This window comes from Eucyclogobius newberryi, unplaced genomic scaffold, assembly GCF_026437365.1.
Source record: "Eucyclogobius newberryi isolate DKJ021-1_F unplaced genomic scaffold, fEucNew1.0.hap1 SCAF_10, whole genome shotgun sequence".
Classification (NCBI taxonomy): Eukaryota; Metazoa; Chordata; class Actinopteri; order Gobiiformes; family Gobiidae; genus Eucyclogobius; species Eucyclogobius newberryi.
The window spans coordinates 28,925,768-28,953,285 of record NW_027315724.1 but is presented as its reverse complement, the minus strand read 5'-3'; the positions used below and the strand labels follow the sequence as shown (position 1 = coordinate 28,953,285).

Sequence of the window (27,518 nt, the reverse complement as noted above, 5' to 3'; positions counted from 1 at the left end):
GCTTTGTGAACGTTTAATGTGAAAGTGTTGCATGTTCTGAGATAGCACAGCCCCCAGTGGACACAATGGAGAAACGCAAACCCATTCACTAAATTCACACCCGGCTCTCTGACGCATATTGTGTTACAGTATCCTCCCATTCAGTTCCGTAAACTCTCATAAGTTCACTGTACATTTGAAAGAAAATCCCATTTACGGACACAGCTGTGATCTGGCACTCAGGGACCATCGGTTTTATTTGATGTGATTTGACAGCTGGACAGTGAGAAGAGGAGGGGTGTTATGTGGCGAGTGGCGGGTGTACAGTTCTGAGGACGGGGAAGGAACACAACAGGACCAGGACAGGCGGAGGAGGATCCCAAACCAAGTAGCCTTGAAGGGGGGGACACAGGCCGGGGTTGTGGGCTCTGATGAGGGGCACGTCCTCACGGGTGCAGGCCCATTTTTTATTTCTAAAAGTAAACAGGCAGCCTGCGGGGGTCTGAGGGGTTATGGGAAAGGAGGAAACAGTGATGCTAATCAGGCCTCTGCACACTTCCCCCTCCAACAATAAAACAAAACAAGAGTGGAAACATGGAGAAGACAGACAACACTGAAGGAATGGGCCACAGCATGAAGGTTCAGATAATGCAATCTGTTCACAATTCCTTTTTGACTTTTTACTCTAAATTCTTGTAATTGTAAACTATTCAGCCCCTCCATAAACCTCGGCATAGCACTTAGATTCTAGGAAGTGTTACTGTGGTAAGTTCCTCTTGATAGTGCAGTGACTAATTACACACTGGAGCTGGAGAACAGGCAGTTCTGAAATGTGTGCAATCACTGACGGCCAGTGATGCAACACATGCCAGCTCATCAGGAAAGGTGCCGCTTTAATGAGTCCTCCCAGGGGCGCCTATTGTTTTAACATTTACATTTTGAGATTCACAGACTTTTACAACAATGAGTGTGGGACTGGAGAAATTATTAGATTATTATCTACTATGGAATATAATAAGACTGGTTTTACACTATATATTCTCCCAATGTCAAAGTTATTCCATAATAAACTGCTGCTGCTGCTTACTTCCACCCACAGGGACTGTATTGTTATCAGAGAGTGAGTGCTAACAGAGTGGGAGTGATTGAGGCAGGGCAGGACAAGCAGAGGGAGGTCTAAAGGCTGAGTGGCTCTAAGGGGGGTGGGGATAATTGAATTATCTGCACAACGGAGTGATGGGGGGCACGTGGTGCTGCTAATGGAGGAAGAGATGTCCTTTTTAGCGAAGCTAATTGTTCAGAAAAGAGCTGAGCCTTTGTTCAGGGAGGCCCCGTTACATTCCCCGTGCACTTACATGTGCACAATCAAATGACACATGCATGTACCCACACATACATTTAGGCCTGTGTATGTAAAACACATTTATTGTAGACGGATAGAGGCAGAACACTGAGCTCCCACTGTCCCTGAGAAGGCTCTGATCTCAGCAGGAGAGATCCAGCCTGTGGCACCGTCGCACAGCGTCCGCCACAGACACTGTTTTACTGTTCCGCTCTGTCTACCTCTGAGACTGGCCTTATAACACACACCTCCACCAGTTTACTTGTGCTCTGAGAATCTAATACCTTCTGTCCATAGTAAACTTAACCTTGTGAGCTCATATGCATAAACAGAAGATTTGCTTTGACAGATGTGAGACTGACTCTAAATGGGCTAACCTTTTGGGTTAACTCACTGAAAGTAGCAGGTGTGATAGTGACATCTAAAGATTATAGACAGGCCCACAACACAGATGTGGCAGACTGAGAGAGCGGGGAGCAGTGAGAGAGTGCTGCAGAGAAGCACGCAAATGAGAGAAACCAAATAACTGTCAACACCATGGCAACAACAGCAAAGAAAAGAGGCTCTGAAACCTGTATGTGTATTTGATCTGTTTGGGTCTTTGATCTGGGACAAGTGTCAAGAGCTGCATATGGCAGGTTACACTAGACATTTCACTGAAATGTATAGTCTATACACAATAATTTATTACAGATGTACCCATTTTCCCACAGTTTGACTAATTTAATTATTTTACTGCCTGGTTGGACATGATCAGCATATGTGACATAGTTAGGGGTAATTCTATAATGGTTACCTAGCAACCATATTGTAAACAAGAGCCAAAGCTCCTGTCATTTACATAATAGTTATACAAATACGTGATAACTTTTGGCCAAACAACTTGTCAGATTTCGTAAGCTAAGCAGAGATGGGCCTGGTTAGTACTTGGATGGGAGACTGCTGAAATGGCAGGTTCCACAGAGGGAAGGTAGTGTTGTTAGGCTCTGCAAGATGAAGGTAAATTAATCAAAACTCATATATGAACAGAATCGAAGTGACAACTTAAAAGGAGATGCACAACAAAGAGTCTCAAAAGACACAAAGTCAGGTGCTGCCACCACAGACAAACTGGAGACACACACATGGATGGCACATAGTGGCCACAAAGGCCAGCAGCCCGAGACAGTTGCAACAGCCTTCGTTATATAGGTGTGGCTGTTGGATGCCCAGGTGTGGAGAGGCCCCAGCCAATTAGGGACCAGAAAGCGGCAGCCAACCAGAAACGTTGTTGTTGTTGAGGGCCTCCAATCACAGGCACGAACCCAATGCATCATGTTGGAAAGGGAAACAACTGCTGTGTCTGAATTCGGGATCTGCATGCTCCAACGGCTACATTTGAAGGCTGGTTGCGTCACTTCCTGCAAGACGAGACTGTCCCATTTCATGCAGCCCACAAATGCGGCCAACCAATGTGGCCTGCGTTTCCACGAAGATCAGCCCTGAACGAATGCCATGTTTTAGCACACTTTGCGGCCTTGTATATCCCACAATGCACTGAACGGCGCTAGTCAGATGTTTTTAAAACGGACAAAGCGAAACGGCACCTCCCGACAGTGGAGGAAAACGTTTAAGTACACAATGTTTTAACTGTAAATTGTTAGTTTTTACGTGTTTTCTGTAACATATTAATATAAAAGCAACCGCTTAAGCTAATGAATCGGGGTGGGAGTAAGACAAATTATGTCTTAATTATGGTTTATGCTGACTGCCATAAGTGAGACGTTGTGAACGTGACAAACAAGCTTAAAAAAATAAAAATAAAATTAAGACGGCATATTTCATTACTTTTGTTGAAACTTCTAGATCATTTTGACAGTTATCACAGTTATATTTTACAAGAACTGAACATTGTTTCAGACAAAATATCTTGGGCTCAAAGTCAGAATATTTTATCATTGGGGCGTGCTCTTTTTAATACGTCCATGTGCATAATTTGCTTGGGGTTAGCATAAGCAGCGAGTCTTGGTTGCTAGGTGACGGAGCGGATATTTGTTTGGAATTTGAGTTTCTTAATTTATTATTTTAATTATTTATGGGTTTATTTCTGAATTGGGGTTTTTCCATTTGTAAAGAAGGAGGGCCACATTGATGCCATTGATAATTTCTTGTCATTAAGATGAGCGGCTGCCCTGAGGCTCCTCCAATGTGAGGGCTTAGGACTGGTCCTTGTAAAAGAGACGAACGAGTTCATTAGAAACAAAAAGGCTCATACTGTGAGAAGAGATACTGGCAGAGCTCAAGTCTGAAGTGCTTTTGTCTATTCTTCTGCCTGTAAGATGCTCGCTCCCACCGCAGAACAACCACCAGTGCAGTGCAGAGCAGCAGCTTCCCAGATGAGGAGGCTCCGATCAGGCCAGAGTGTAACCTGATCCAGGCCCGGCTAATGGAACCAGTGATGTACCGCAGGTTTAAAAAAAATCCATGGCCAATCAATATCCCTGGCTCCCCATCCTCCTGCCAGATTATCTCATTTAGAAATACATACTGTAGATGGAAGAACAGTTCATGACAGTGGAACCATATAAACAAATAGGTTATCAAACAAAAACAATCATGAGAGTGTTATGCTGTACTTATTTATGAAGTTATCTGAATAATATGGTGGGCAATATTGACAAAAATTTTAAATTTTATGTTCTTTTGTTTTTGGAGTCTTCCGATAGTCAGACGATATTATGTAAATCCAACAGACAAGTGTTAAAACATGTCTTTAAATTAATTAGTTGGGGTTTGATTGCCAGACAAATGTGAAAGGTTTGTAAAATGAGTCAACAAAGTGCAGAAATATCCCTTCATACCCTTATTTGAAAGTTTACAACATAACTTTTTTTTTTTTTTACTTTTTAATCAGCTCTTAATGTAGAGTTCAAATTTAAACAATAAACTCTTTTTTTGCATCTTCAAAGCAACATTCACATCTTAATTTTGAATGCATTTGAATGTATTTATAACTTATTCTGAATGGATTTATTTCTGTGTAGTTCCTTAATTTAATGTTCAATAATTAATTGCTTTTTGATGATGAAACACAGCAACGACAGAAAACAATCGTTTGCCACTGACACAAATTCTATGCCAAGGCTAAATTGTATTCACATTGATCGGCCCAGTGACAGTTTTCTGCTTTTGCCATTCCCCCCACTTAGTTTGGCAATTCTGTTGGCTCCGCAAAGGTGCCTTGTTTTTATTGATGAGGTGAACAGGAAATACTCTGAGGTGTTTATGAGGTTGAGTTACAAGTTATGAGGGTGCCTGCATGTGTAGAATATAGGGCACATACCATTCCTATAGCTTTAAGCATGGCTTTACTTTTTAATCATGGCATATTGTCCCTTTCTTTGTCTTTCTTTTAACAAAATGAGCACGACAATTAACGCACAGGCTGTTTCTTGACACAATTCGCCAGCGTGGGCTACTGTTACACGAGCTTATCGTCCATTGGCAACTCTAAGCCCCATTCTTGAGCCATTTAACTGCTCTCTCATCTCTGTAAAACCGTGGTAATTTGCGGGAACACGCAGACCTCTGGCTGCGTAATGACGCTCAGGGGGAGTGGATGGGTGGTGGGGGGGCAGAAAAGCCTCTCACGGCGGGGACCTGGCCCTGATCGTAGCGCAGTCGTGGAAGTGCGCTCCGGAGCCATGTAATTGAACTGTGAATCAACGAGCGTCTCTCCAGAACCCCGCCCCTCTCAGATGTCCCCCCCCCCCCCCCCCCCCCCGGTCCCGGCCACGCCCACGAGCGCGCCCAGCAGCGATACGGCCCGACGAGTGAGTGAGTGACTGAGTTTATGAGTGAGAACGAAAGAACGAGGGAAAGACGCGGTGTAGGTAGAGAGCCTAGACAAAGAGTTTAAGTTTTCGTGTGACGCGCCGCGAGTGAGACGAGGACGATCGCGCAACGTGGGAAGCCGCTTCTTCTGTTTTTCCTCTCTCTCTCTGGCGCGTGCGCTCTCTCTCTCTTTCTCTCTCTCTATTTTCTTTTTGAGCTGGTTAGAATAAACGAAGGACGCGGGCGGCGATCAGTCACGTTGCTCTGATGATCATGACGGCAGCTGTCGATATGAAGCCCACGTTAACGATTATAAAGGTTGAAAAGATGGACGGTGAGTAGCCCCGGCAAACTCTCTCTTCTCTCTCGCTCCGCGTTTGATCTAAACATTGTAGCGGCGCGTCTGCTCTACGTCAGATCGCAACAGTTTTCGGCAATTGTTTCTTTCTTTTTCTTTTTTTTTTTTTTGACAGCACATAGCGTTCTGAACATGTTACTGTGTGAGGATGGATATTGCACAATAGTGGATACTACGCAAGGCAAACGCGCCTCAGGGAACAGATATTCAAGTGCAACCGTGACTGTGTCTTATTAGTGTTGAATGAATCAGGCAGGTATGACGCTGAAGCCGAGTTAGATGCAATGAGCTGGTATTTTCCAAATGAGGGCGGCGGGGAACTGAGATATGAATTCACTGATTGCCATTGAAAGTTTGACTGAATTGTCTCCAGAGACTAACCTAAACACTGTACACTCCTCTCATCCCTCCTGGCCCCCCGGTCTTGTCTCCCTCCCTCCCGTGTTTCTCAGAGGGCAGGCAGGGCGGGCTGGGGGATGAATCTGCACTGCTGAGATCTGTCAGAGCAGCTCAAAACCCCAGGGTTATCCAGAACAGGGAAGCCCCAAAACTGACATCTGTTCCCCTCGTAATGCTGTTTGTCTTTTTGATTCTTTATGGTGGCTGTTTGTTAGATTTGTGTACTTGGAAACATCCTCAACGTTCCTTTACAGATGTTGGTGAAACATTTGGACAAACTTGTATGGCCCACAGGCTAAAGACTCAATGGCAGTGAGTCCTGCAAAAGTGCTGACGACTGCAGTTACATGGCGTGGCTCTGTCTTGCAAAAGCATTTCGCAAGGCTCCAACTTTCATGTTCTCATGGGTACTTAGGTCAAGCAGAGGCTGCCAAGGAGCTGTTCAGTTCACACAGCAGATAGTTTGTAGACATGTTGTTTGCAGACCTAAGATATGTGCTAACGTATATGTACTAAGAGCCAAAATCAATACTGGCTGCTTGGATATTAGCATGATATTTGAAAGCATTTACAACCAAAACTTTAATTGACTGAGAATCTGTGTTTATTAATACATGTTGCTCCTTACAACCTCTCTTGAATGCTTAAGGTTTAATGTTATGACAGCTTTGAGACATGTGAATGTTCTTTATACAGATGAAAGTCACATAGCTGCATTCCAAATGGAGTTATTAATGACGGTGACACGACACACATGATGGTGGTGTGACACACTTATGGAGGGGTCCGTTGATTGAGAGCTCTCTTACGACGTTCCTCTGGTGTTGTCCTGGGCCTGCAGGTCAGGGTTCACTTACTGACAGGAATGTTTGTGAGCATGTCCTACTGAGCATGGAGGCATAAAGGAGCAGGAGGGAGTCACAGCATTATCTGATCAGAGCCTTGCTGTTTGTTATAACAAGCATGCCTGATGCTCGTAAGAGGGCCCTTATATGGCATCTTGCTCCCTGCCCACTCATGCTCAGGCTGCATAGGCCATGACTGTGGGCTTTTCATGTTTTCTGTCCTGAGGTGCCTCCCTTGTTGGGATGGCAGAGGAGCTGGTGTCAGGACTTGAAATGTTACATAAGCATCAGGTTTGTGCTTTGGTCTTGTCAGCGGCCCGTCAGTAGCGCTGTATAATATATGCTAGTGTGCTACAGTGTGGTGCCTGGCAGCTGTGCAAACAGTGTTTGGGTGAGCTGGCCTACTCTTGATGTGGTCTGTCAATGAACTGGGCCAAACAGCACAAACAGGTCCATATCTCATCTCATGTGTTTAGTGTCAAAGTGAGGCTGATGGGGTTTAGCTGATCAGAACGTGATGACTTCAGTGTTCAGTGCCATTATCCTTTATGACTGTTGGACCAGGGCAATGGTGCCAGGCCCACAAGTGCTCACTTATGGAAGAAAGACATCAGACAACATCAAAACTCCATTTAAACAGCTCTAGAAATCAAAACAATTATGCACCATTTTAAAGTTTTATCATCAGTCCATCATCGACCCTTATTGTACACCACCAAACCATTATACTGTGTGGTTCCTATCCCGCTGCTTCCCTGGTGACTACACGCCTTAATCTTTGCTTATAAAACTTAGTCATAAAGTAAGGCGTGTTAGCACCAGAAACTGCAGTCGGCTAAATGGTAAGCACATGTCGAATGGAGTGGGAGAGCACGGGGGGCTTTAAAAAGAAAGAGGACGAAGGTGTGGCCAACTGATGGCCAAGAAAGTTCCTCATTTACCTTGTACTAAATGTTTACATTAAAAATGGTACTGTCTGAATTTGGTGTATCACCACAGATGTAGCTCTGTTAAATGTCCCAGATACCTTCTCTGAAACTTGTTAGTCAAAGCACCTGCTTTTCAAGTTTGCATGTATTGCTTCTGGTTTTCTAATCATGCGTTTAACAACCCCTATATATTAAAACGTTTCTTTTTCTGAAAGTTTTCTCAATAAGTGATGGAATAGTGACAAAAGTTATATATAAATTACACTAATTACGCAAAAATTACATTGTATTTCTTCAGAATGCCTTTGTTGAATGCGTGACGTAAAAGTCCGTTATGCTTTACACAATACGGTCAATTCATTCTTTGTGCACAGTCATATTTGTGGAATGGAGAAAACCCAATCCTCAAATGTCCAGTCATTCTTTGAGTTGGTGACTCACGGTGGTGCGTGAGTTTTGTGTCTGTGGAACACAGTGTAGTTGCATGCCTATAAAGTTACACATTCAGTGATATTCCTTTTCATCTTTGCTTATCATAGATTTCAGTTTGTAGACTTGTCTTGAGATTTTCAAAATGTGACTTCCATTTGACATTAAGGGTTTTTAAGTTTTAAGTGTTTACTATTGCAAATCAACATGTCAGAAATGTATAGTGCTATATAATAGTTTTTAAATTCCCTTTTTAAAAAGGCATCTGATGTCAAATGGAAACCGTTTTGCCACTTAAACCTCGTTTCAGCACATTTCTGTTCACATTAGTGGAGAGCATGAAAGTTGCGAGACGCACATTAGCGATTGTAAAACAGGAGTGGAATGTTAAAGCATGTAACTTCAAAACAATGTGGTCTGCAGGGAATTTATTTATCTAGAATCCATATGTTGGCCACAGCTTGCAAGTTTCTCTTATACCAGCCAAATGTGTAATTAGATGCAGCCTATTGAAAATGACAAGCTAACTGATATAATGGTAATGGTATGCACTGTATATACTGAAGTAAAATGGTCCAAGCAACATGTTTTGTGGAATAAAATTCAGCAGTAAATTGTTTGTCAGAAATGTCATGTGTTTGGTTTTACACCCAAACAGTTCCCCGGAGCATCTCGTGTCTGTTTACGCCAGCAAAGAGCAGGAGGCCAGAAAAATGCACAGTTTGACCAGAATCACCTGCTCTATACTGTACATGGGATTACAGTCTAGTTTGACTGATGCCATATAGGCCTTGTAACCTTTTTCTACATAAATATTGACATGTTATGTCAATTAATTATTCATAAACATGAATTAATTATGAATTATGTTTATTTATGTTTCTGTAACTAGTATGGATAAGATTTGTTGTAAAAAGTCTGGTTAATATCTATCAACTATTTTGTCACATAAATGGTGAAGTTATGGATGTTCACATCTCAGGGTAATGTGATTACAGAGATGGAGTCGGTGGAAGAGAGAAAGACAACTAGACGGTTCTAAGGGGCATTAGTCTCACTTACTGTCTGCTCCTTCGCCGTTCAGTCTGTGGCGCTTATGATCCTGGACCACTCCAGTTTCATGGGCAGATCCAGATGTCCGCAGTAGTTGCAGTAGTGTTTGTATTTGGCTTGTCAAGTTCAGCTGCTTTACACTACCACAGGCTTGTGCTCCGTGAGGCCATCCAGGAGTCAGTGGTAGAGCCCTCAGAATAAATCCAGTGTCTCAGCAGTGATGCTGGAGGGATTGGCATCTGGATCTGGAAGTTAACACTGTTGTGTTTTGGTGCAGCACTGGATGAGTCCTGGTCAGGCTTTGTGGTTTGGCTTTATCCGAACCCACTTTTATGTGTGCCCTTGAAGTGAGATGGAAATCTAAACAGTCCAACAGCTGGCTGAACAAGTAGTCCTCTGAACGACGACTGCCACCCAGCCTCTCCCTTTGCAGTCCTTAGATACACTTTATCACCTCGGCTCTGAAGGACCTCTTTACGCTGAGCTTTATGACCCGCACTCTCTAACCAGGGGAGCAGATATGGATCTTCATCAAAGGCTCCCCTCAGATACCAGGTCACCTCTGCTCTGTGGTCTGCAAGCTGCTCCAGCTCAAAACTCCAATCATAAACCATTGGCCCAAAGCCAAAAGCTTATTTTTCCCACTGCTTCAGAGAGTCTCTGGATAGGCATGAGCAGCACCAGTAAGGAAGGCCATGATGCCTCTGGATCTGACTTTCACCTGAACCCACTGTTCACCTTAGATCCCACAGGAAGTTTCAACGGAGCAAAAGGGAACACACTTTGACTGACTTCAAAACTTTCCTGAGCGACAGAAAGACCAGAGACTTTGACATATATATAAATAGAGAATGTTTTTTCGTCGCCATTCCTTTTTTCATTAACTTCCTCACAGCACCACACGCAACGGATAAGTAAACTATAAAGCTATTTATAGCATCATCACATTACAAAAGGCATACTGTCCCTTATTTGTAGGGCCTTGTTGCCTGTTCTGCTCCTATCATTGCATCATCTGGAGTGGAGGCGGCAGTCCCAGCTTTATGAATGAAGCGCCTCTCTGCCAGAGGCCGGAGATGGCATCGATCCCACGGTGATGTCAGACTCTCTGTGAGACCTCCCATTCGCAGGCCTGTCTCTGCGTCTGCCTAATGCCCAGCCACTGCTCTGTCCTGTGATGGGATCATGTTACAGACAGTGACTCATCCCGCCGCTCGGTCCCCACAAGGTGTTCGTGTCTATTTTCCTTCACCCTGCTAATCAAACACATTATCCTCAATTGTCCCCAAAAAAAAAGAGTTACGCTGTGTGATTACCATTTTAATTGATATTACCTCTGGTCCTGAACGGAACTGAGGCTGGTTGGGGTGGACCTTGTAGCAGAACTGCAGAAGGTGCAGCTCCTGTCTGTAAAATTCCCTCTGGACACGTATCGTCACTTTTAGCTGCTCGTCCATTACTCCTCTCTCTGCTATAGGGGAGTGGCCAATCAATAGCTTTTACTGTGCAACCAGACAAAACATCAGTCCCACTATATCAGGAATTCTAATGGACTAATCATTTTCCTTCACATTAAACAGATCATGGATTTGATGACACACATTGAATATTTTTCCCGAAGATAGACTGCCGTACAAGTTGGTGAAGTAAAAAATGTCATAACGTTTTGTCTGGAATTCCAGTTCCTTGGCAGACTTCGAGCCAGAGGCGAAGCTGCACTTAGTGGACAGGAACATCACGGTTAATGTGGAAAATGAACTTACTAATGCACCGCCATTCTATATTCCGACCATTGACCAAACTAATGGGGCTATAGACAATGAAATCCTATCCTAAAGTGTGATGAATGTCATTTGTACAAGAATGATCAGTTATAAGTGCAGTTCATATTTGCCCTAATCATTATTTTCTGTATTGAATGTGAGTGCCTATAAAAGTCCCCTACACGCTATAGTCTTTGATGCAGGATTTAATGCCATAGTGGTTTCATGTCTGTGTGGGCAAGTACAGTCTGGGTCTCGCTTGATAAAAGCAGTGCAGGGGAGGGGTGTAAGTGGTTCGAAAGTGCAGACAAACTCCATTCGATCCAGCTTAAATAAACTGCTGCATTTGCTTTTGCCTGGGCTTCAAAGAGCAGACTGTCTGATCCCGGCTTCATCTCGGTTTTAGTCGTTTAGTGTGAACAACCTCACATGTGCTGATCAGGAAGGTAACTGTCCCTCTTTTGAGGGACAGTTAAAGTATTCTTATTGACTATATCCCCTAACAGTTAATTGTGTTACTTTTAAAACTGAGAAGATTAGTTTGATCACATTTGATCTTGTCTGCCGTGTCTTCTGACCTACAAAAAAGAAAGAGAAAAGTCAGTAAGAAAAGAAAGAAAAATAAGAAGAAGAGAAAAAAAACTGGGAAACACAATTTTGCAAATGGCCAGACAGACAGTGGGTACGTGGGTAAAAGGGGACAGCTGTTGTGCATTCCAGACGAGGTCGAGACGTCAACAAGAGCTGCAAACAAGCATGAACTGTACGCTGCCTCAGAGTATGTGGCTGAGGAAACCTCTGCCAGTGGAAAGGCCACAACATCTGGCTTCCACTAATGCTGTGTGCTGACAAACTACAGTGTTAAACGTCTTTAGTACGGCAAAAGTACATTGTTTATTAGCCAGAAAAATATCTTCGATTTGGCAGAATATTATTGTAGAAATTATCAAATGATCACTTAGCCTTTACAGATTGAGTGGATAAACTTAACTGAAGCACTTATAGTACATTTTTCATAAGCATTATCCAGGTCAGCTTTTGCAGTTTGGTCTTCAGGGTCTTTCCTGTCACATTATTGTCTCTCACATTGTGCGCTTAGCCCATATCAAGCCTGGTCAATCTAATTAGATGAGTGGGAGTCATTGGGTGCTGTTTAAAGCCATCAAAGGGCGCCCTGTTCCCCGCTGGGTGCCCACTGGCAAAGGACAGAAAACAGAGAGGTCTGTGTATGAGTGGGACCCTGGAGACAGCCCACCCGTCAACTCTGCTCGCCACCCGCCGGCAGCCTGGTGACATCATCACCCCATTCCCCGACCTTTGACCCTTCACACTGTTTGACCCTGCGCAGCCTGGTGACAGTGAAACCTCTGTGTAAAGCAGAGCTAGAGGGTCAGAGTGTCGCTTAGAGCCACCAGACGCCGCTTTAAAGAGGTAGAGGTTTTTTTTAAGAGTTAAACGTATTAATTCCATGTAAATAATCTGACATGTGGAAACAAATGTCCCAATATTTCTTGTAGATTCTTACAAAGTTGGCACAGTATTTTCACACGCAGGTTCACACTGTTATTCTATTATTCTCCATTTAAGAGAGGGGCCTGTAAAAACAGTGATCCTCATACATAATTAATGCAATGTCATTTAAAGAAACATTTTGAACCAAAATTCAGTGGATTGACTGACTTCCTTTTGTTTGCAGATCCAGAGTGTGGAGATGTCCCGCTTCTAACGCCTGGTAGTAAAGAGATGATGTCCCAGGCCTTGAAAGCAACATTTAGTGGTTTCACCAAGGAACAGCAACGACTTGGTATTCCCAAAGGTAATGAAATCATTCATGTTAAATCTGCAGATTTTAGTAGTAACTTTTCCAAGATGTACTTAAATGATTTTCCTAAGATGACTTACTAAGATGCTTGTTAGAAACCAAGAATGTCTTTAAATTACCAAGAGGCAGACATAGTGACTTCAGACAGAGATATAAAGAAAACACTTAAAGGCCTTATTTACTTTATTACTAAACTACATGCCATGTGTGTTCTTTGCAGATCCCCGGCAGTGGACAGAAAACCATGTAGCAGAGTGGTTGACATGGACAGTTAATGAATTCAGCCTTAAAAATGTGGACTTTGACAAATTCTGCATGAACGGAGCCAGCTTGTGTGCCATGGGAAAAGACCGCTTCCTTGACTTAGCCCCCGACTTTGTGGGTGACATCCTTTGGGAACATTTGGAAATGCTTCAAAAAGGTAATTCAACATAACACATTGATATACTTTATAATCCACATTTTTAGTTGCATGTATACAATGTCTTTATGAATGAAAATGTATATTAATATCTCACTGTTCACATAATCTCATACCACTATTGGCATTTGCCCCTGTAACAAGAGCCTAACAGGAAGACACAATTTAGCTCAGGCCATTAATTTTTGATAATGCTGGATGCAGTTACATGATACATGAAATCAATGAGCAGGTCACTGACGCTCTGTCTCTATCTATTTTTCATGAAGAGGATACAAAGCATTACCCCATCAATGGACTGACCTCCAGCTTCCAGGAATCTCGTTATACCTCAGACTACTTTGTCAGTAAGTACTCATTATATTTACGTCCACTGTTGTCATAAGAAGCGTTTTACTACAATGGTTAAGAAGCTTAGAAGTTTAGGCACTATGAAAGGTAATTAAAACAAATTTAAATGATTGCTAAATATCCCCTAACAATATTATACTAAAAATAAATGAAAATAAACTAATCCAAGAACCCCATCCATTCCAGAACATGTTTGTTATTGAAGTCTAAACTTAAGGGTTAGCTAGTCTTTTACATAATAAGATTATTTGTCTGCAAAGAAAACTATGTTGGTTGAATATTTGCAGTTATTTACTGCTATTTCTATTCAATTGCAATAGATCTCGCAGCTCGACAATAAATTTAACTAAAACAACATATTGAACGTTAAAACTGCGATACAATTTTACTATATACAAGCATTCTCTAGCAGCAGCTAAGAAAAGACAATACATGCACAGTAAAATATTGAAATATAGGCAGAGATTTGCATTTATTATTAACAATACTCTTGGCTGAACAATTGGCCAATAATGCATACAGCCTAGACACAAATGATCAATACAGAAAATTACAACCATATATATATATATAGATAGCTTTTCAGTCATAGTCTCCTCAAATAGTCTAAAACTTAAATGACCCGTTTAAGCCGGTCTTCACTTGTGTCTCCAGGCTATGGTGTTGAGCATGCTCAGTGTGTCCCTCCTTCTGAATGCTCAGAGCCCGGCTTCATCACCGAGTCGTACCAGACGCTGCACCCCATCAGCTCCGAGGAACTGCTCACGCTCAAGTACGAAAGCGAATACCCCACTATCCTCCGGGACACAGCCCTCAACCCGCTGCAGGGGGACTACTTCTCCATCAAGCAGGAGGTGATCTCGCCCGACAACATGTGTGTGGGACGCCTTGGCAGAGGTTAGAGGACACACACTTTATAGGACACACACTTTATATACAGTATTGTGTGAAGCAGGGCAGGGTTAGTGTTGGATGTGTTGGATGTGGACACAAATGTTTATCACAAATATTTTTGCTTATGCCAGATTATCTCAAAAAACAATAATTGAGATGTAACCGTTTTCTATATTTCGCGTCATCTCTAACATGAAGTACTCAAACATGTATAGATTGTTTGAATCACTTCATTTTTTTTACCACTTTTAACTACTCTTATGCAATCGTTATATTGCCTGAATATAATATTATTACTATAAATGTGGCATAACCTACTATAAATACAATTGTCACCACTGTAGGTGCTACTGATATTGATTTTAAGGCTACATCCATAGTTACCCACTGCGTTTTCACTACCACTGTACGTAGAATGCCATCAATCATAACTTTTGATACTGCTGCTAATTATTTGAATCAAGGGGAAAATGTGTTTAATCAACGTTTTACCACTAATTTCTCACTTATAACCTTTCTTAAGAACTGAAAACTGGGGCATCTGGTGAATCTTTTTGTTTCAGAGCTTGTGACTTTTCAAGGACTCGATGTGTGTGATAATTGTACCAAAGCTACCAGAAAATGTCATGCCACATTTAAATGCGTGTATTAGAAACTGCAGGGCCTCTGGTTGGTTTGTGGTTAGTGCAAACACGTCTCTCTCGCTTTGGTCTGAGATTGAAAAAAAAAAAAAAAAAGCCTTGTTTTTGTGAGTGTTACACGAACAAAGCCACAGTGCAGTTTCTACTCGCCGCTCATTCTCTATGTAAATCAGTTAGGTGGTGCAACCTCGAAGCACAGTTTTGTTTTCGTGCTCCTCTGGCCTCTTTCTCTCAATTCACCCTGAGACTTCTGGGTAAAAGACAGAGGTGTCATCTTCATTCGACTGTCTTGGGGGTTTCTCATGCAACCGTTTGCTTTTCTGAGCGTACAGGCTTATTTTCTCTCTCAGCCAGGGTTTACACAAGTATTAGTAGCATTGTTTACATTCGCAGTCATAAACCTGGGACTTTCTGCTCTCAAATCCCCAGCTGTATAAATGAATCTCACATATCCTCCACTCATTTGGCCTTAATCGTTTGCCTGCTCGGCCCTCTTAAACAGTGGACATGTGTGTATTGTGTTGTGGGAAAGTATTTTGCAGCTCTGCCACTATCCACATGTGGCTCCAATTGACTCCATTGAAGATTTCAGCATCAATCGAAGTGCTACATTATCTGTCATTTGTTAATGACTTGCCAATGAAAGACCTCTCTTATCTCTCCAGGGCCAAAAATAGCAAGACAATTTGTGCAGGGCTCTTTTTAAAGTCTAAAGCAGTTGTTCTGAAAAGTTGAAGTTGACTGTCAGGAAAGTAAGGTGAATATATTATAACCATGATCTAAAAATGCACAGTCTCTACACAATAAGGGTGATAATGTGTAATAGCTAAACATTCTGTATCCAGTATTTATGCTCTCAGAGGGCAACCTTAATGCCGTTTCCATGTATCTTTGCTTGAGACTAGCACAGTTACTCCACTTCTTATTTTGTACTGTTGAAATGCTCTGAATTTACTGAACTATTTCCCCATTCTTTGGTCCAGGTAAACTCGGAGGCCAGGACTCGTTTGAAAGCATTGAAAGTTTTGAGAGCTGTGATCGGTTGACCCAGTCTTGGAGCAGCCAGTCCTCCTTCAGCAGCCTCCAGCGGGTGCCTTCCTACGACAGCTTCGACTCCGAGGACTACCCCACGGCTTTGCACGGTCACAAGCCCAAAGGCACGTTCAAGGACTATGTGAGGGAACGCTCAGACCTCAGCAAAGACAAGCCAGTCATCCCTGCAGCAGCACTGGCAGGATACACAGGTGAGAGGCCCTTGTGAATAGAAACAGTTGGTAGCGATCCTCACAAAAATGCAGTTTTGAGCTATCCAGCAATGATAAAGCGCTAGTGTCCAAGACGTGGAGTTAAGCAGGCGTAAAAGCTCTTTCCGTTCAGCCAAAATCTCCTTTACTCTTCAATTTATGAGCTTCAATCATTCATTTTATTTTAGCTTAAAAACATCTGTCTTAAAAGCATCCATAAGCATTCTTTCACTCTTAATTATAATGTTTGCAGAGGAAATTCTGCATGTATAAACAAATATTTACTGGGGTATTAAATAGTATCGTAAATCCTCAAAGTCCTTGATTCTATGTAAATGTTACTTACCTGTTAGTTACCAAAACTGTTAAATGGTTTCGAACTGCATCACATTCTGCGTAATTCTTGCAAAAGCCCCACATGTGGCGGTGCCTTAATGCTTTGCTTTTGAGGTGAGAAAAAAAACACTCTTTAGGCAGCTTTAGAAAAAACAAACTACGCTATGCATATACTCTTTTCTCTTGCACTCAGTTTTTTTCCCCAGTCTTTTCTTCTCATCTAGCTCCTTGTTATCTGCCAGCAGCATCTCCAACCTATTTTTTTTTTCCAGGTCACCCTAGCAACGCTGCTAAAACAGAAATTGCGCTTGTGCTGCACAACGTAGCACCATAGCACAATTATCCCTTTATCTTACAAAGCATCTCCTCATCGAACCTGCTGAAAGTAGCTGTGAGGCCTCTTCAAACAGATGTGCAGATAGAAGCTGCAGATGCACTGTTTTAAAACATGCTTTACGGGTTCCACATGTGTAGGCCTACATGTGGGAGGCCAAATGACAACTGCAGTTCCCACCTTCAGTATTCCTTTATTTCTTAATTTATTTTTACTAAATTGCAACATATGTTTCTACTGCGATGAATTAGTTTATGTTAATAAACTTTATACCAGTCAACATAATCAAAGGTTGAAACATTTACCTTTGTATCGTTTGAAAACATCTAGAAAACATCCTGACAGCTTCTTGGTAAATGCTAATAACAAATGCCCTTTTAATTCATAAAACGGCAAACAAACAAGCACACTAAAATGGGTACAATCCTAAATCTAGCAAAATTGTATTATTATATTATTACTCTATCATACAAAAACAAACAACAACTTTTCCCACTAAAAGCACAGACGCCACTGAAAGGGACTTTTCACCTCTGTAAATTACAATCACAAGGCAGTAATCTTGCCAGTGCTGGAAAAGGGGGAAAACCAGGGAAATATTCCTTGTGTCACCAATAGATTGGGTCGGCCTGTCCCAAAGCTGGTATGTAGATGTTAATTGGTCAGCTGTATGCTTGGCCCTTCAAAAGATGCTACAGAACAATGCAAGGCTTCTTCAGTAAACTGAGCTGGCTATTGTGAGACACATAGAACTGCTTGAAAACCTCATTAAACCAACACAAATGGCATAACATGCACTCGTACACTACGCACATCCATTACAGCCTAAAAACACATCTTTTGATCTTATATGTTGTGGTAACGTGGAGTTTAAAATATGCGCTAGACGGTGTCACGTTGCACCATGCATATTAATGTGTTCCGAGGGAGAAAATGATCCTGCAATTATCGATCGGACAAACGAAACTCGCACGTGTTTTTGTGAAACGAGGCCAAATTGCAGTTGAAGTTAAGCTGAGTTTTGTGTTAGTTAGAGTAAAAGTCAGTACACCCCACCACTATCGCTGCGTAAAATAGCACAAACTGTAACTAGCTGTTGAGTTGACCTAAGCGCGCTGCAGACTGCTGCGCTCAGCTTCCTGTCGCAGGAGCAAGCGACAGGTGACACTTGGCCCTGCCGCTGTAGCAGGCCCGATAAGCAGCGCACCGATAAGTGAAGCTCTACTTGTCGACTCTGTGGCTTCCTGTGAGACATCACTCTATTTCACCTCTGCATACACTGATATCGATCATTACACAGCGGCGCAGATCACGATACTGTCGCCTCAATTGCAGCAATAACATGGGAAATACTTAAAACATAACTTGTAAACAAAACCAAAAAAATCACTATGTACTGTGGATGACCGGATCGTTAAATTGATGATGCTGCACTACGCACAAGGACTACTTTACATATACAGAACAATTACTAGTTTTCTTAGCGCAGCAGTTCAAACATTGTGGTAGCATTTATACTCAAATACTCTGAAGTTTGAGTCTAGGTAGTTCCACTGCACTAATAAACATAACGTCAACTTCATGACAACCCTCTGAACTTTTGCCCTGTTAAATATAACGGCTCATTTATAGCATGCATATTTTTAAACTGCGTAAGACATTTCGGTCCCGCCTTTAACATGCGAACGACCCCAATCCTCCCTCTATGTATAGCGTTTCAATACAGCCCATTGTGCATGCCGGCTTGTAGAATATTTTTGGAAAGTTTCTCTTGTGAAGGGTGGCTTAAGTTCTGGCATGAGAGCGCGGCGGCCCGGTCAATGCACACTGTATCGGCCTTATGCGTGCCGGTTGTTACAGTAGCTATGGCCAACCGTCGGAATTCAAGTCGACTAGTGTTCGAGTGCTGCTCATTTGTCCAAATTTGAGGTCGCTCTTGTCGTGCACTTTTTCCACAGACTCTGTAAGAAATGTCCACAACCCACGCAGTCACGTTTGTTTGCATTGTGTAACATAAAGCTCTTTTTTTTGGTCTGAAAAGTACTGAGGGTTTTACTTAGCTTCAGTTTTGCTTGGGCGGGTGTGCAGCAAACGCAGGTGTGATTTTGACATGTGATATTCAAAAATGGGGCGGTTTAGTTTACCGAGAAACCGCAACTTCAAAGAGGAGTGCATTGAATTTAGATCAGACCAAACCGACCTTCACTCTAAAACTGCCGTCGCTTTTGCATTTCGCATTCGGGGTCGTTGAAGTTTATAGTCATGGCATTTGCCACGCACATCTCTTTATTTAGTCCCTTCCAGCCGGAGACCAGACGGCTTTATTCGCCGAGACACACGCGTCTCTGTTCCCGTCGCAAAAAAGTCAGACGCATATTTTAAAAACGGGTGATTTAATCGCTAAAGAACTCTTACTGATACAGACCCCAGCTTCACACAGTGTTGAGCTCATAATGCACACGGGGCAGTATGATGAATGTGCTGGTATATTTAGAGCCACATGTGGTTTCTGTGTTGAACGTCACATTGAAGCATCTTACCACTATTATTAAACTATTTACATGCATTGGGGAAGTGCTCTTTTTCATCTTGAGTAAACTAAACATATTAGTTGGTTTAAAAACGATTTAAAAATAACAAGTCTCCATTGGAGTTAAATCATTTTACTTGATTGATACCCGTATTTTTCGGACTATAAGCCACACCTTCTTTCATAGTTTTGGCCGGGGTGCGACTTATACTTATATTTATACTTATATATATAATTAAACGTATAATCCGGAGCGACTTATATGTGATATTATTTGTTATTTTCACACTTGCAACCGCATTTCATACTCCAGTGCGACTTATATATGTTTTTTTCTTCTCTATTTGCATTTTTTGGCTGGTGCGACTTATACTCCGGTGCGACTTATAGTAGGTAAATACGGTAATCGTGAGGATTATTTAAGGAGGGGTCTATTTGAAGTGTAGTTCAAATAGACCCCTTGGTGTTCTTGTTTACCGTTTTGAAATATTCCGTACCATTTTGAACTTGAACCGTACAAAACTAACTTCAGCTGCATTGCAAGGAAAAATGCTCCATTATTTTTCACTCTGGTCCACAAACCTTTCTGACTCCGAATAAAGATTTATTCATCTTTCCTTAGGTTTTAATAAAAGAAGCTGCGTAGTGCATGTCATTTCTCAGTCGTTTAATATCTGAATATGTCTTCTTCGTCTTTAGGCAGTGGTCCCATCCAGTTGTGGCAGTTCCTTCTGGAGCTTCTGACCGACAAGTCGTGCCAGTCCTTCATCAGCTGGACAGGAGACGGCTGGGAATTCAAGCTCTCTGACCCTGACGAGGTGAGAGGTCACGACCCTGAGGGGTGATGGCACACGTACTGGGAGGTCTTAAGTGTTTAGGCAGATGAAAAAGACATCAACTTTTAGAGAAACAAAACGAGCATGTACAACTAGTGTTTCTGATGCCTCGTCAACTTAAGTTACCATGAAGGTAGTTGTACTTAACGGAATCGTACCATAACCTAATATATATGCAATTGAGTACAAGTATGACTATAATGCTATGACTGTCATGCCAAGTTGAATGGGGAGTTAGTCAATACTTTTCCGCTCCGAAGTACTGTGTTCTTAGAAGAGTTTGTGAGTATAAATATGTGAAGGTTTTAAAATGTTGAGTTAGAACAAATTATACCCTTTATTTGGGGAAAAGGAAAAAGTCTGGAAAAGAAAACGTTGTATTTAGCTTCATGTTTACATATACATTGACTATACTATATGATTACAATTTGCCTTTACACTTCTTCCATTCTGTGAATGACTCTCCTCCTCAGTCTCTCCTCCTCAGACTCTCCTCCTCAGACTCTCCTCCTCAGTCTCTCCTCCTCAGTCTCTCCTCCTCAGACTCTCCTCCTCAGTCTCTTCTCCTCAGACTCTCCTCCTTAGTCTCTCCTCCTCAGTCTCTCCTCCTCAGACTCTCCTCCTCAGACTCTCCTCCTCAGACTCTCCTCCTCAGTCTCTCCTCCTCAGTCTCTCTTCCTCAGTCTCTCTTCCTCAGTCTCTCCTCCTCAGACTCTCCTCCTCAGTCTCTCCTCCTCAGTCTCTCCTCCTCAGTCTCTCCTCCTCAGACTCTCCTCCTCAGACTCTCCTCCTCAGTCTCTCCTCCTCAGACTCTCCTCCTCAGTCTCTTCTCCTCAGACACTCCTCCTCAGTCTCTCCTCCTCAGTCTCTCCTCCTCAGACTCTCCTCCTCAGACTCTCCTCCTCAGTCTCTCTTCCTCAGTCTCTCTTCCTCAGACTCTCCTCCTCAGTCTCTCCTCCTCAGTCTCTCCTCCTCAGACTCTCCTCCTCAGTCTCTCCTCCTCAGACTCTCCTCCTCATTCTCTCCTCCTCAGTCTCTCCTCCTCAGTCTCCCTTCCTCAGACTCTCCTCCTCAGTCTCTCCTCCTCAGTCTCTCCTCATCAGTCTCTCCTCCTCAGACTCTCCTCCTCAGACTTTCCTCCTCAGTCTCTCCTCATCAGTCTCTCCTCCTCAGTCTCTCCTCCTCAGTCTCTCCTCCTCAGTCTCTTCTCCTCAGACACTCCTCCTCAGTCTCTCCTCCTCAGACTCTCCTCCTCAGACTCTCCTCCTCAGTCTCTCTTCCTCAGTCTCTCTTCCTCAGACTCTCCTCCTCAGACTCTCCTCCTCAGACTCTCCTCCTCAGTCTCTCCTCCTCAGTCTCTCTTCCTCAGTCTCTCTTCCTCAGTCTCTCCTCCTCAGACTCTCCTCCTCAGTCTCTCCTCCTCAGTCTCTCCTCCTCAGTCTCTCCTCCTCAGACTCTCCTCCTCAGACTCTCCTCCTCAGTCTCTCCTCCTCAGACTCTCCTCCTCAGTCTCTTCTCCTCAGACACTCCTCCTCAGTCTCTCCTCCTCAGTCTCTCCTCCTCAGACTCTCCTCCTCAGACTCTCCTCCTCAGTCTCTCTTCCTCAGTCTCTCTTCCTCAGACTCTCCTCCTCAGTCTCTCCTCCTCAGTCTCTCCTACTCAGACTCTCCTCCTCAGTCTCTCCTCCTCAGACTCTCCTCCTCATTCTCTCCTCCTCAGTCTCTCCTCCTCAGTCTCCCTTCCTCAGACTCTCCTCCTCAGTCTCTCCTCCTCAGTCTCTCCTCCTCAGTCTCTCCTCCTCAGACTCTCCTCCTCAGACTCTCCTCCTCAGTCTCTCCTCCTCAGTCTCTCCTCCTCAGTCTCTCCTCCTCAGTCTCTCCTCCTCAGTCTCTTCTCCTCAGACACTCCTCCTCAGTCTCTCCTCCTCAGACTCTCCTCCTCAGACTCTCCTCCTCAGTCTCTCTTCCTCAGTCTCTCTTCCTCAGACTCTCCTCCTCAGTCTATCCTCCTCAGTCTCTCCTCCTCAGACTCTCCTCCTCAGACTCTCCTCCTCAGACTCTCCTCCTCAGTCTCTCCTCCTCAGTCTCTCCTCTTCAGTCTCTCCTCCTCAGTCTCTCCTCCTCAGACTCTCCTCCTCAGTCTCTCCTCCTCAGACTCTCCTCCTCAGACTCTCCTCCTCAGTCTCTCCTCCTCAGACTCTCCTCCTCAGTCTCTCCTCCTCAGTCTCTCCTCCTCAGTCTCTCCTTCTCAGTCTCTCCTCCTCAGTCTCTCCTCCTCAGACTCTCCTCCTCAGACTCTCCTCCTCAGTCTCTCCTCCTCAGACTCTCCTCCTCAGTCTCTTCTCCTCAGACACTCCTCCTCAGTCTCTCCTCCTCAGTCTCTCCTCCTCAGACTCTCCTCCTCAGACTCTCCTCCTCAGTCTTTCTTCCTCAGTCTCTCTTCCTCAGACTCTCCTCCTCAGTCTCTCCTCCTCAGTCTCTCCTCCTCAGACTCTCCTCCTCAGTCTCTCCTCCTCAGACTCTCCTCCTCATTCTCTCCTCCTCAGTCTCTCCTCCTCAGTCTCCCTTCCTCAGACTCTCCTCCTCAGTCTCTCCTCCTCAGTCTCTCCTCCTCAGTCTCTCCTCCTCAGTCTCTTCTCCTCAGACACTCCTCCTCAGTCTCTCCTCCTCAGACTCTCCTCCTCAGACTCTCCTCCTCAGTCTCTCTTCCTCAGTCTCTCTTCCTCAGACTCTCCTCCTCAGTCTCTCCTCCTCAGACTCTCCTCCTCAGTCTCTCCTCCTCAGACTCTCCTCCTCAGACTCTCCTCCTCAGACTCTCCTCCTCAGTCTCTCCTCCTCAGTCTCTCCTCCTCAGTCTCTCCTCCTCAGACTCTCCTCCTCAGTCTCTCCTCCTCAGACTCTCCTCCTCAGACTCTCCTCCTCAGTCTCTCCTCCTCAGACTCTCCTCCTCAGTCTCTCCTCCTCAGACTCTCCTCCTCAGACTCTCCTCCTCAGACTCTCCTCCTCAGTCTCTCCTCCTCAGACTCTCCTCCTCAGTCTCTCCTCCTCAGACTCTCCTCCTCAGTCTCTCCTCCTCAGACTCTCCTCCTCAGTCTCTCCTCCTCAGTCTCTCCTCCTCAGACTCTCCTCCTCAGACTCTCCTCCTCAGTCTCTCCTCCTCAGACACTCCTCCTCAGTCTCTCCTCCTCAGTCTCTCCTCCTCAGTCTCTCCTCCTCAGACTCTCCTCCTCAGACTCTCCTCCTCAGACTCTCCTCCTCAGTCTCTCCTCCTCAGACTCTCCTCCTCAGTCTCTCCTCCTCAGACTCTCCTCCTCAGACTCTCCTCCTCAGTCTCTCCTCCTCAGACTCTCCTCCTCAGTCTCTCCTCCTCAGACTCTCCTCCTCAGACTCTCCTCCTCAGACTCTCCTCCTCAGTCTCTCCTCCTCAGACTCTCCTCCTCAGTCTCTCCTCCTCAGACTCTCCTCCTCAGTCTCTCCTCCTCAGACTCTCCTCCTCAGTCTCTCCTCCTCAGACTCTCCTCCTCAGTCTCTCCTCCTCAGTCTCTCCTCCTCAGTCTCTCCTCCTCAGACTCTCCTCCTCAGACTCTCCTCCTCAGTCTCTCCTCCTCAGACACTCCTCCTCAGTCTCTCCTCCTCAGTCTCTCCTCCTCAGTCTCTCCTCCTCAGACTCTCCTCCTCAGACTCTCCTCCTCAGACTCTCCTCCTCAGTCTCTCCTCCTCAGACTCTCCTCCTCAGACTCTCCTCCTCAGTCTCTCCTCCTCAGACTCTCCTCCTCAGACTCTTCTCCTCAGTCTCTCTGTCTCTTCTCCTTCTTTAGACCTCTAACACTAATATTATTTGGAGGAAACATGATAAACTGATCGTTTTGGAGGAAAACTGTCAAATCATGTCTGAAATAAACATGGCGTTTATTGCGGTCAGGAGTGAACTTGTCACGCTTATAAAGTTTTGTCTAAAACTTTTCAAGCACTTTTATAATTATCATAGATATAATAAAGCAGCAGAAAGCCTCCGTCCACGAGCTGTTGTTTTCTTCTTGTTTATGAATGGATGGAAGGCTTAACTCTTCATTACAAACATCGTGGACTGATATCGGTGGTTTTGGACTGAAACCGATATGACTCAATGACATGAATATCGGCCGATACCGATACTGGGCTGATATATTGGTGCACTTCAAGCCCATAATACATTATATATGACCTTTGCTGACGACGTGTGTTGTTTTCAGGTTGCTCGGAGGTGGGGCAAGAGGAAAAACAAGCCCAAGATGAACTACGAGAAGCTTAGCCGTGGTTTGCGCTACTACTACGACAAGAACATCATCCACAAGACTTCTGGGAAACGCTACGTCTACCGCTTTGTGTGTGACTTAAAAAGCCTGCTCGGCTACATGCCCGAGGAGCTTCATGCAATGTTGGACGTAAAGCCTGACACAGATGAGTGAAAAGAGACAAAGTTGCGGAGCCAAGTGGACTGGGGTCTCATTAAGTGGTCTTAATAAACTGTTTTTAGGGACCGAAATGTTTTTATCGACTAACTTCGACTGTCCACTCTGAGCACTTGAATCTCAGAGCTTGTTTTAAAGAGAAGGCACAAGCCGAATGTGTGTATGCATAACCCTGTTCCATTGGAGAAACTTATGAGCGAGGGAATGTATGGTATACTGTAAACTGGTGATATTTAGCAGCTCACAGCAGACGGGTAGAGTTCAGGTTCTGTTTTATCTTAATCGCACGAGGCAGAGTGGAATGACCTCAGTGCGTAGAGGAAAAAGTGTCGAGAACCAAAAAATTGGACTTATGGTTGTAGCAGCAGAAAGCAGGTGGAAACGTTCCACTCTGAATGTTTGCCAAAATGTCTAAACAGAAGTGAAGAAGGAATAATGTCATATTTATATACAGTGAAGCACAATTTTATGTTTGACAAAGAGGGTGTTATAGCTCGGACCAAAAATGTCAGTTAACGTCCTAGATTTGTGCCAGTATCACTTTTGTCTTTATGTAAAATGTCAGGCATATACTGGAAAGTGTTTTATTTTCGTATCTACCTGTCACAGAAGGTATTTTCAAACCAAATCAACTTTAGCTCTGAATGGCTGTAACTATAACCCGCTCCGATGTTCCGAGTGCCGTAGTGGCGTTAGGACCGAGCCACATTACTCATAGTAAGAAAGTCTGACAGACAACTGAAAGTAGCCGTTGCTTTTGAAACTCTCGCCACCCAGTACAAGCTTTCACCTCTTTAGACACATATTGTGACTGAAACGTGTGCATTTTTTTGCATATACCATCAGTATTAGCAAACTATAGACAATCTTAAAAGACTCAGAAGGCTTTAGTGGGAGTTGTTTTATATGCAGAATAGCTATATTATTATTGTCACTTCACTGTCGATGTTAAATTTGTTTTAGATGTGTTTTTGAGATATGCCAGATGACTTTGAACCAGTTCAGTATATATGCAGTATTTGCTTATGTGTGGTATAATAATGTAGGGCTATAGTTGGTTAGTGGGTGGATGTTGAAGGCAGAGAAGATTAAGACGTTAAGGTGATGGACACAGTATGAAGGGAAAAAAAGATGGACAAGTTGGAATATATTGAAAGTTTGCATTAAATGGACTTGATGATTATGGGCTGTAGCTTTAAAAGGTAAAATAAGTACGAATGACATTTCTTAGTTTTGTCTGTGACTGAATGTTCATTCCATACATAAAGGAAAAGCAGTATGGCTTGCTTTATGGGAATTTCCAAAGCTGATTATTGTACAGTGTGATTGTTTGCCATGGCTAACTGTTACCCATATGGATCAAAATAGCTTGTGTGTTTGTTCGGACTGAATTTCACAAAGCGGTATTGAGACCCAAGATTATACAAATAAGTAAGGCACAAAGCAGAATAATAAGCAAAATTCTTGTGAGGTCTCAGGGAAAAATGGACTTTGACAAGAAAACTGAAACGGACCAATGCCTTTTTATGTTTGAATCGTCATGCAACTATTGGCCGTCACTGTACTTGAGCAGACGCCACACACTGTCCTGTTCCTTATTGTTTGATTATGTGTTTTCATGTAAAGAGCTTTACCATATTTAAATGTTATTCATACCATGGAGACAAACAGGTGTCAGCACATGTCATAATGGCCATCTGCTTAACCTGTTCATGCAGTTTAGAAGCCAATATTCTGTTACGTCAAATATCAGTCTTAAAATGTCAGGAAATATAATAATGTCCAGTGTCACAGCGTCCACTCCGCTGCAGGTTTGTGCTTTACTGGTAGTTTGTGGCATATGCATATCTCAGAATGGATTGTGAAGGAAGAATTTTTAGATTTTTTTTGTATATTTTATAGTGTTTTTGTATTTTTGTTATGAGATCATTTTATTGTATTAGTTTGCAAACATTTGAATATGTTCAATAATTTATATTTTATAAAAGACGAGATGCAGACAGCTGGTGCTTTCATGGGAATTTCAAAAAGGTAGCGCAGGACAACCTAATGTAGCGACGTTTTTTTTGTTTTTTATTTTTATATTTGTTTTGTTTTTTTATTCATTTTTTTTTAGAAAAGTCAACCTGTCTGCTATAGAAAAGGCTGATGCTGGCCCATCAATGATTTCTGCTGGAAAGTTTTATAAACTGTAGCTTCTATTTCTAAAATGTACTTAATGTACTTCAAATGTTATGAAATATATGTGAACAAAGAATTTTTAATTGTGTGTCTTTTCCTCATTTCCCGCATCATAAAACACAGAGTTGTGGTAAACGAACATTTAAAGGTTTAACAAGTCTAATAATAACACATGTGTTACCATAATGAATAAAAGTACGGTAAAAGTGGATATTTAGTAAATCTTGTAACTTCACATAGTCAGAGATAAAATGAACTGAAACAACTATTTTACAAGAGAAGCCACCTAAAGTGTCACAGTTATTCATTGTTTAAATGGCCACATTATTTCTTCAAAGGCGTCTTGACTTTCTTTGAAAGTCTGGCAGACGCGTCACAGCAGAACCACCACACTGCGGCTCATTCATGCCGAACTGTGCTCCAAACCTCGGGCTCAATATAAATTCCATTGTAGATAGAAAACACATAGCTCTGTGGCGGGCTGCCCTGACTGCACAGCTGTTTGGCTCCGAGGCGAACACAGAAACATGTACATCTGAATACAGCCAGGCCATTTGACTCTTGAAAC

The 27,518-nt window shown here is 43.3% G+C and overlaps 1 protein-coding gene across 3 annotated transcripts in view; it reads left to right on the top strand.

Moving 5' to 3' along the window:
- Positions 1-27,033, top strand: part of ets1 (v-ets avian erythroblastosis virus E26 oncogene homolog 1) — a 33,674-nt gene extending 6,641 nt beyond the window's left edge. The window contains exons 1-8 of one of the 3 annotated variants that reach the window (XM_072453600.1): positions 5,320-5,468; positions 12,607-12,726; positions 12,953-13,153; positions 13,423-13,500; positions 14,159-14,401; positions 16,023-16,283; positions 20,183-20,301; positions 24,551-27,033. In XM_072453600.1, coding sequence (XP_072309701.1) covers positions 5,402-5,468; positions 12,607-12,726; positions 12,953-13,153; positions 13,423-13,500; positions 14,159-14,401; positions 16,023-16,283; positions 20,183-20,301; positions 24,551-24,766 — 1,305 coding nt within the window. In that variant the 5' untranslated portion in view covers positions 5,320-5,401 and the 3' untranslated portion in view covers positions 24,767-27,033. Of the gene's footprint in view, positions 1-5,319; positions 5,469-12,606; positions 12,727-12,952; positions 13,154-13,422; positions 13,501-14,158; positions 14,402-16,022; positions 16,284-20,182; positions 20,302-24,550 lie in introns of those variants that run through there. The other 2 variants (XM_072453591.1, XM_072453583.1) reach the window with 2 other exon arrangements.
- The last annotated feature ends 485 nt before the right edge of the window (positions 27,034-27,518 follow it).